Source organism: Apodemus sylvaticus, chromosome 1 (genome assembly GCF_947179515.1).
Source record: "Apodemus sylvaticus chromosome 1, mApoSyl1.1, whole genome shotgun sequence".
In the NCBI taxonomy this organism is placed as follows: domain Eukaryota; kingdom Metazoa; phylum Chordata; class Mammalia; order Rodentia; family Muridae; genus Apodemus; species Apodemus sylvaticus.
The window spans coordinates 102284045-102294805 of NC_067472.1; the positions used below are offsets into that span (position 1 = coordinate 102284045).

The 10761-nt window shown below is 35.6% G+C and overlaps 2 protein-coding genes across 2 annotated transcripts; one reads left to right on the forward strand and one right to left on the reverse strand.

Moving 5' to 3' along the window:
* Positions 1 to 2383: 2383 nt before the first annotated feature.
* On the reverse strand, positions 2384 to 3322 carry LOC127680839 (olfactory receptor 52A5-like). Its single transcript, XM_052176575.1, has one exon. It carries the CDS (start codon positions 3320 to 3322, stop codon positions 2384 to 2386), a length of 939 nt encoding a protein of 312 aa, XP_052032535.1.
* Positions 3323 to 8007: 4685 nt separating this feature from the next.
* LOC127680849 (olfactory receptor 51V1-like) lies at positions 8008 to 8946 on the forward strand. Its single transcript, XM_052176587.1, has one exon. The coding sequence runs from the start codon at positions 8017 to 8019 to the stop codon at positions 8944 to 8946; it is 930 nt and encodes a 309-aa protein (XP_052032547.1). The 5' UTR covers positions 8008 to 8016.
* Positions 8947 to 10761: the final 1815 nt, after the last annotated feature.

Genomic DNA, 10761 nt, shown 5'->3' on the forward strand with positions numbered 1-10761 from the left:
AATAATAAATTAGAAATTACAAAAATAAAAATCCAAACTCATCATTTCCTATATACTGAAAACACTATTTTATATGGAGGTTTCTGGAACCACATAAGTTTTATCAATCATTTTGTATATACATATAACAAGATAAAATCAAAAGCATAATATAAACATATAACAAGGAAGTAAGATACAGAATGAGGACAGCTGGAGTAAGCTTATCAAATACCCCATGTGTTCCAATTTGCTTCTAGGTGACTATATAATTGAACCACCATCTTTGCTCTGTCTCCCCTTTAATTATACATTTAAGCTAGTTATTTATTTAGAGTTGTGTTTTTTTTGTTTTTTGTTTGTTTGTTTGTTTGTTTGTTTTTTTTGGTTTTTCGAGGCAGGGTTTTTCTGTGTGGTCCTTGCTGTCCTGTAACTCACTCTGTAGATCAGGCTGGCCTTGAACTCAGAAATCTGCCTGCCTCTGCCTCCCAAGTGCTGGGATTACAGGCGTGCACCACCAAGCCCGACCCTAGAGTATTTTCAAAACACATCATACTACCATGTGCAAAAATATTTTCAGCAAACCTCATTTTAAGAAAAAAAATTATCTAACAAACACACATACTCCCTACACATTTATGCAAGTGTGGTAGTTATTTCAGGTTTAAGATCTACGGAAATATAAAACAATGAAGAAATCAGAAACATAAACATGGAAATATCTGAATTTGAGTACCTCCTATTTTATCTGTGAACTAATAATATTATGTTTCCTATCATTCCTATTTAATTTACCTTTATATAAAAGTTTTGTGTAAAACTAACCTATTAATTAGTGATCAGATTTACTACTCTGTGCCTGACCCTGAACACCTAAAACGGCTTAATTTTATATTAATAATTTCATTATATGTGTGTCATAAGCCACATCATATATGATCTTGAAAAGAGAAGAGTACAATTAAATATAAATGTATACATTAAAAAATATTGTTAAATTAATATTCATTTGTTGGGTGTAGTTTTACACACATGCTGCTGCCTGTGCCCTGGAGCTGCTGTGCCGCCGGCTCACTCCTGGCTCCCTTGTGTCCCGCTCGGCAGCCAGCACTGACTTCTCTTTCCTAAGGACCCTAGAATCCCCAGATAAAGGACACACAGACAGCTTTTTTCTTTTAGAACTTGCAGCTAGGCACAATTGCTGGGAGCAGAATCCCCTGCCTAGAAAGGCATGCCCTCACCAATTACTATCTCTGTTTCTCCTCCTGCCCTGAACTTAGTGGCTTGTATCAGCTAGCCCTCACGAACCTCGCTGGCTTCCTACTGGTAGCACAGGCTTCAAGCCCTAGCTGCAATGAGACCTTATATGACTGCTGCTTTCTACTGGTTCCAAAACATGGCAGAAAAAAAGTCCCTCTCTTTCCCTGTGTGTCCTTTTCCTCTTGGGGCCTAGAAGTCTCACCTAGACCTTCTGTCCAATAATTGGCTCCCAGCCTTCTTTATTGACAAATCTAAGAACCAATTATGGAAGTAGACCTTAGTATCAGCACATCTCCTTATACTCACTTCACAAGGATACAACTAATGAGCTACACTTAACCATCCTAATTGTGATGCTGAGTGTGATTCAAAAACTAAAAGCAAGTGATAACTTAAATACATTCAAATGAAGTACATGCGCAGTGGTATCATTGCCATTTCATACTTTTTAGAACTTAAAATGTTTAGCATATAGTGTTACTTTTCTGAAAAGCATTCATTATTAAGAGTTTAATTTGTATGTAAATATAACTGTCTTTTGTGGGAAATTAAGATTAAACATAATTATATTTGTTTCAATTATATCTATAACAGAAATAGATTGAATTAACTAAGATGTAGTCAAACTTTTACCATACTGTGAGAACAAATTTAAACTAAAATTATTATCTGCTCAGAGGGAGCTAACTTAAACACTTATTAGGAGCAAAGGTTTGAGTTGTCAAGGTAGCTCAGTTAGCTAAATGCTTGCTGCTCAAACATGAATTCAATAACTACAACATATGAAAAACTTGGGTGTGATGGCACACAGTTTAGTTCAAGGACTAGAAATACAAATGAAGACTTCTCTGCCAGAACAATCTAATTGTGAACCCCAGGTGATAAGAGGCCAGTCTCAAACAAGTAAGATAGAAAAAAACAACAACCAAGGTAACAAAGTAGACTGTATCTTTACCTGTCTTTTACATGTTGTTGCACGCATGTGCACATACACACACACACACACACACACACACACACACACAGAGAGAGAGAGAGAGAGAGAGAGAGAGAGAGAGAGAGAGAGAGAGAGAGCGCAAAATCAAAGAGGTTTGACTGAGATTTGCTATTTGAAACAAAAGTATATAAAATATCAAGAAGAATACTAACAAGACACAATTTTGAATACTTGATCTCGAATCTGTTTGGTCTTCACACCATAAACAATAGGATTCAGCAAAGGTGGGACAAGTAGATAAAGGTTGGACAGGAGAATGTGAATGTAGGATGGAACATGGTAGCCAAACCTATGTGTAAAGAAGGAGAAGAAGGCCAGAAGGTAAAACTCCAAGAAGACACAAATGTGGGCAACACATGTGTTAAAGGCTTTGAGTCTTGCTTCCTTTTGACGGAGCTTGAAGACAGTTACAAATATTCTAATGTAGGAGAGTGTTATGAAAATTATGTCCAGTCCAAGTATACTGAAAGCCACAAACAGACCATAGATCCTGTTGACATGAACATCTTCTGCTGCCAGCTTCACAATGGCCATGTGCTCACAGTATGAATGGGAAACAATAGTAGTCCGGTAGAATTTCAACCTGCATTTGATGAGAATGAGACATGGAGCTACAAGCAGGGCTGCTCTGAGTGTGACTCCTACTCCTATCTGAGTGAGGAGTCGCTGGTTAAAGATGGATGCATGTCTTAGAGGATCACAGATTGCCACATAGCGGTCCATTGCCATGGCAAACAAGATGCCTGATTCAATACCCTGGAATGTGTGAATCAGCCACATCTGCAAGAGGCAGGCATCAAAGTATATGGTTGGAACGTGAAACCAGAATATTCCTAGCATTTTCGGTAAGATGGAAGTGCTAAGAGAAATGTCCGTTGCTCCAAGCATTGCTAGGAAGAGGTACATGGGCTCATGGAGGCTTCGTTCAACTTTGATGACAACTAGGAGCAGAAAATTTCCCAAAAGTGCAATGATATACATGATACAAAAAGGAATCCCAATCCAGAACTGCACAGACTCCAAGCCAGGAATCCCAGTCAGAGTGAGCACTGAAGGCCTGAAGATGGTGCTGTTGAGATGGGGCATGCTGCCTCAGGCATATGGCTTCTCAACTAGACTGGCAGCTGGTGCTGGGAACATTCCATGTGTGTTCTGTTCTCACCTAAATTCACACAATCAGACACTAAATGGGATTTCACACAACATCTTTCAGATACAGAATTTTACTGATAAGATGATAAGAATGTTTTATGTAGATCCAAGAGTGTCTGCATATCTTTTCTATGTGTGAAAGTTTGATTTCAAGGGTTCAGTTTTAAACCCATCTCCCTCCCTCATTTTCTTCTCTTTGTATATCTATCTCATTACAAACATACACAATAAATATACACATCAGACACATAAAACTTTCCCAATAAAAGCTTTTTAAGTATATTCTATAAAGAAGATATTTCTTTATACTTTTGAGAAATATTCGGGTGAAAGTGCCATTTGTTTTCCTATGTTAGCTTATATATGTGTGTGTATGTATACATTCTTTATTTCATTTAAATATATACATATTCTTTGTTAAGTCCTCTTCAGGAAACATTTACATATTTAATAAAATATCAGAAAAATGTGCGCTCACTCTGTGTGTATATATATATATATATATATACTGAATGAGATACTCTTATGTGATTAAAGTATTCATTTTCATAGGTTTCCTATTAAATTGATTATTATTTTTAGCCTATAATCTAACATGGTTTTTAATATAGTGAGGGAAATTGTTTTTAAATTCTAACGTAGTTCTACTTGAATAACCATGTAAGGTAATATCATTTTGGATGAAATAATATATGAATTGAGTAAAGAGAAGTGAGAAATGTAATTAAAATTCAATCTCAAAACAAACAAAATTGTATATAAAGAAAATATTAATATTATGGGTGTTATTATTTTGATTCAGCTTACAGAATTTTAGGGTTTGGAGAATTTATCTTTTAATTCTTTACCATATTCAAAATAAAACATCTTTTTATACTTTTGTGCATTCCTTCTGTATTTTACCTGATATATTTGTTTCTTATTTAAGTCCCAGGTCAAACATCTTCTCTATGAATTCTTCTAGTCTTTAATTAGAAGTTAAATTTATTAAGAAGTTAGTATTTCTCTGTGTTCTCATTGAAGGAGTATTGAGTATAATCTTTTAGAGACCTCTAAGTTAATTGTAGTTTAGTTTTCTCTCAATTGGTTAAGTTTTGAAATAATATAACATTCATATAGATCTATGTTATTGCCAGTTGTGCACATGCAGGGAGGACAAGAGGTGTGGATTAGAAAAACAAAAAGACCAATCTCAAAAATGCTAAAAACATGTTAGTTTCTTTTTGTATAAGCATTGTGAGTTTTTATTACCACTTACTACTACTATAGTGAACAAAAGTTTCTTACATACCTGTATCTATAAATGGCTACAAGAAAAGATGGGAGAAATACCTTCAAGACTGAGAAAAAAATCAGCATTTCCCGCTAACACTCTGCACATCTAGGTCAAATGGTATGGAAATCTTTTCTTTCTTTACATAGTGTCTAGTCTAAGCTGAAATATAACTAGAAGTCACCTTATATGTGCAGGTGCAATTCCCATAGTCTCTTCTCATATTACCTTAATGTTTCTTTTGGAAGCTCAGAGTCTCACACGGGAACACAAACGCTTAATTTTTCCAATCTCTTTGTGTGAGTTCACACATTAATGACATTGTAGCTTTCCAGAGATAACTAAAGAACATGATTCATTTTCAGCATCCAAGCAAAGAGTATTGTGTAATTCTCATGGGATGGAGGAGTGACCAACTAATCTTTTCTACAAGGCCCAAAATTAATCAATCTCTGTCTTGGTACTTATACTGGTCTTGCACATATGAAGAACTACAGTGGTCCACAAGTACTCTTATATTCTGGTGACTCCTGTAAAGACCATGTTGATTTTAAAGAGTAAATTTCAGTCTCAACAAATGACTGGACAAAAATTTCTATAGGTAGTTAACTTAAAAAATTCACAAAGTAACTTTTGTGTTCAGAAAGACTCCTAAGATATAATACAGTAACAGCAGTGGCAATCTGGTCTATTTCTGCTACCATAGTGCCTATACATTCAGGAATTCTCAGTTCGACTTTACAAAGCTGAGAATGGCTTTAACAACAGCTATCTAACTATCACTGAGACATAGAGCTAAGCCCTTTTGATTTTGCAAAACTTACTGCCAACCACTTCTAGAAAACATCTCTGGTAGTCATAGGCTTTGACTGACTAGGTTTTGTTAGGCAACCACAAGTACATATAATCAATCAACTTTTCCAAATGTGCTGGCTCATGTCACAGAGGCATTTACACTGCATAAATAGTCAATAAGTGTCAGTTTTCACAATTGCATTTCCCTGAATTGCAATCTTTTTGTATTCACCAACATGAATATTTAAAGCTTTATTCATTTTGATATTCTGATGTATAAAAGGTTGAGGGATATAGCAGTTAATGTTCTACAGAGAAAAGGTTTTTAATACATAAATAGTTCATTCTAATTTCTGAAGGAATATTTCCACAAAATGAATGGTTATCACCTATTTAAAACTAATTAACTATGAATATAAATGTCTAAACTCAGTACAGATTTCTTAAAGGCAGAGCCCTAATAAACATGTGAAGAGATCAGCTCAGAAACTTTGGAAAATTTCACTATCTCCCCTTCTGAAAGAGGAGGGTCATAAAGAGCATAGGCACCCCCTCCTCCAGAAGGGAGGGGCTAATTACATTCCTCAGACCACTGGGAGGGGGCACTGACCTGTGGATAGGGAGGCCCAGGTGACCATTGACCACCTACCTCATTCCCTAAAGGCCAATCACATTAAGAGTCACACTGTTCTGCCAATCACATTGTGCCTAGTGGACGCTGCCTTGAGAACTACATAAAGGCTTGCTGGATAGTCTCTCTCTCTCTCTCTCTCTCTCTCTCTCTCTCTCTCTCTCTCTCTCTCTCTCTCTCTGTGCAGGGCCACCCCAACATGTTGGAACATTAAATTCCTCTTGCTTTTTGCATCAATTCCCAACTTCAAGTTGTTCACTCACTCAGAGGGTCCCTGGTAAGCTAAAACTTGCCAGAGTCTTACACAGGTAATTAACATCTCTTTTTCTGTATTTCTGATAACCAAAGTGCTCTTGACATCTCTATACATTCAGAGACAAATATACACCTCGCTTTCTATTCTTTGGGTCTTGCCTTGCTAATAAAATTAAAATAACTTCTTGAATTTGAAACTCTCTATTACTGTAACTTTCCACTCTGCAACAGAATATCATAATGAACGTAGTTTTAAATATGCATTTTGGTGAATATAAAAGGATTACAATTCAGGGAAATGCTGTTGTGAAAATGACACAATCTTCAGATGACTATGGGTGAAAGTCTGCCCTAAACTCTCTAAGACAGGAATGTAACAGAATATGTACAGATACTCAACTATGAAGGAGAGAGTGGTGGAATGGGGCTGATTCCACGGTGTTTTCCATTTTCATTATTTTTAAACACATTTTTATCCTAACCATAATTACTGATACCAACTGAGAAAACAGATATTCTTAGATTGAAATTTGGTATAAAGTAGGAACACTAGCTTTAAAGGGGAAACAGCTTTAGAATTAAAGAATGAGTGCAATTATAGAAGCTGAAGACTGGCTTTCCTCCATTTTGATAAACTTTTGTATTTCTTAAGAGGCCAAAGCATCAAATAGAAGGTGTGTTTGGAAGTGAGATGCCCAGTTTTCGGAGGAACTGCCAGACTGATTTCCAGAGTGGTTGTACCAATTTGCAACCCCACCAGCAGTGGAGGAGTGTTCCTTTTTCTCCATACCCTTTTCAGGCTAGACAAGTGAGGGCATAAACATTAAAATTTGATTTGATAAAAGACAACTCCTCTAGATTGAGAAAAATACAAAGTATAATTTATATAGATGAATAATTCAGGTAAGAGCTAAGCACCAAAATGCTCACCAAAAAGTACAGACTCAGCTAAGACTACTTTGATTCTTTTTTTCTAGTAGTTTAGATTCTAAAACAAATATGTTATTTCAGCTGGTCTGTTTCCATAGGGATCATTTAAGACTCAAATATGTGTACACCTTTTGTGTACTTGATGAATTTATAATATATGTGAGGTCAAAAGGAAGATATACTTAATTATAATAAATGTTAGTTATAAGATTGAATATCAATTTGAACAAAAGAGAAAAATAAACGGCAAAATAAAGATTTATGGAAGGGAGACCTGGAATGGGAATAACATTTTAAATGTAAACAAATAAAATGATTAATTAAAAAAAAAGACTTGAAGGCAGTGGAAGGTCCCTCTGTAGTGCCACTGAGGAAAATTTCCCATGAATTTCACATTCTTCTGAGGAGTATACCAACCATGACCTCACTGTGAATAAACATTTATGTCCTGGAGGATTGATTCTCAGAAGTGCAGTAGACAATCTAAATCCCCTGAGTCCATAGACATTATTGTTTCAACATAAAACTCCCTGCTTTCCTGGTATCTTTTAACACTAGGTCTGAATAGTCTATGTCAATACAGGTTTCTATGATGATACACAACCAAGGATCAGGTTTCTATTTATTTGCTTATGGAAATTGATATTTTTCTCAAACAAATACACATTAATAGAGTATATGATATGTAATATAGAATAGCACTCCAGAAATATTTTGTACTTTCTGTCACTGTCGATTTTCTTGATGTCAAACTTAAGTACTTCTAGATTTGTTCTCACTGGATTTCCTGGCCTGGAAGTCTACTACATCTTGTTTGCCATTCCTTTCTCAATCATCTATGCAATGGTGTTCCTGGGAAACTGCATGGTACTTCATGTGATCCGAACAGAGCCAAGCCTGCACCAGCCCATGTTCTATTTCCTGGCCATGTTAGCCCTCACAGACCTGTGCATGGGGCTGTCCACTGTGCACACAGTGCTGGGAATCCTTTGGGGCTTCCTTCAAGAGATCAGCCTTGATGCCTGCATTGCACAGTCTTACTTCATTCATGGTTTGTCCTTCATGGAGTCCTCCGTCCTCCTGGCCATGTCCTTTGACCGCTACATTGCCATTTGCAACCCTCTACGCTATTCCTCCATTCTAACCAATGACAGAATCATGAAAATCGGAGTGGCCATCTTATGTAGGAGTTCTCTGCTCATTTCTCCAGGTATCATCCGCCTGAAGTTCTTAAATTACTGCCGGCCTCATTTCCTCTCCCACTCTTTCTGCCTGCACCAAGACTTGATTCGAATGGCATGTTCAGATATCCGCTTTAACAGTTTCTATGCTCTGTCTTTGGTGATTTGCACTCTGTTGCTGGATGCAGTGCTCATTCTTGTCTCCTATGTGATGATCCTGCACACAGTTCTGTCCATTGCATCCCGGGAGGAGAGAATCAAGTCTTTGCAAACATGCATATCTCACATCTCTGCTGTTTTGGTTTTCTACATCCCCATCATTGGTCTGACCATGGTCCACCGCTTTGGGAAGCATCTCTCACCGCTGGTTCAGGTCCTCATGGGCAACATTTACATCCTTTTCCCGCCCTTGATGAACCCCATCATATACAGCATCAAGACTCAACAGATACGAGTGAGAATTCAGAGACTGTTTTCCTTGAGTGGAACCTAAGTCCTCAGATCCACAGTGATTGTATTTAAAAGTAAAAAAGTGCACTCTCAGAAGAAGACTGCCATGAACTGAAACTTAACTAGTTAACACATCTCTTATTGACAATTTACATTTTACAAATAATTTTTTCTACGTTTTACCACAACCATCATAAATAATTGACTCATAAATAATATATATATATACACACACACATATCAGATTATGAGCTTATAATATGCTGACAAATATATTTACTGTAAAATCTTTTCCATATTATGGACAGTAGATGTAGGATGCATTTTTCTTCCTATTAGGAGAAAAGTAAATTTTTATGGATATCCATTAATGAAATTATTAAATTATATTTTTTGACTCTTCTTACTCCAGTTGACATATTAAATTTGTACACATGATCTGTGATTCGCAGCTTATCCAAGTGGCATTATAATATGTGAGTATGGTGGAGAGGTTGGGCTTATTTAAAAAAAAGATTTATTTTAATTTTGTATATGTGTATGATAGAATAGGCTCATGTAAGTAAATGTGCTTCCTGATGCCAGAGTCTTTAGACTCTGAAATCAATTCATAGGAAGATCTGAATAGCTAGACATAATCCTTTTTAATAATTTAAAACATAATAAAATAAACACAATAGATATCTTTCTGTGTCTTCAGCAAAATATCTACCTTATTCTATCAAACGAATAATAATGAAATATAAGCCGCTACTTAAATTGTACTAAATGATAGTGTAAGGCAGAGTAGACATTTGTGATTATCAGCTTTGCCAATATGTAATAGTGACATAATAGTGACTGGAAATAAAGAGTTTGGTGACTTGAAACATTTTATCTTTAATTCATATCTTTGTCTTATTTAATTTAAAATTTGAATGTATTTAAATAAATATCTTTATTATATATATATCTATTGAATAAATACCTTTATTGTACTACATTATGAATATTTATATGTTCCTAACAACATTTCCCTCAAAGTTCTGTTATAGATAATATTCAAATGTCTATATGTTTCTCATGTAATATCTCCACTGAGGTTTTGATATAGATGCAATTTTGTTTTATAAAATTGGATTTCTAAGAGATGAAGGTGTCATAAAATGTCAGATGTTAGAAAATATTCTATCAGTTTTGTATATATTATCTGTTTCATTATCAGGCAGATTATAATTCTTTTCTACTTTCCATTGTCCTTGTTTAACAGAATTTTTAAATGGATAGGAGACCGATGTAAAATGTAAGGAGACTAGATGGCTCCGAGGCGGAAGGCAGTTGCTGCATTTGCGGTTGACTTAGCTTTGTTTCTTAGCACTGACATAATGCCTCCCATCTTTGAACCCCAGCTCCAGCATATCCAGTATCATACCCTGGCCTATATGGGCACCATCCATGTATGAGGTACACTTTAGAGATGTAAGAATACATTCACACACAAACTATAAAATTAATATTAATTAAATAAATATATGGTTAACAAAAAGTAAAACCCACAAAAGACTATATTTTTAAAACTTTTATTAGAATATTATTAACATATATATACTCAGTGTGATTGCTAATTGATAGTATGATTATCAAAGCACAATCAACAAATGTGATTCATCCTTGTTAGATGCAAATCATGCTGTGGTGAGCTTTGAAAGACACTTTTAGTGCTGTAGTAACTACCAAAATGAAAATTTAGCATATTCTACCATTGTTGTAAGCTTCTTTGCAGTTGATTTTGGTTTATTAACTCTAATAGCCTCTAGCCCCTGAGCACCAGCTCTCTCATTCTATCCTGTGGGTTTGTCCTTGTGAAGTCCTATGTAAG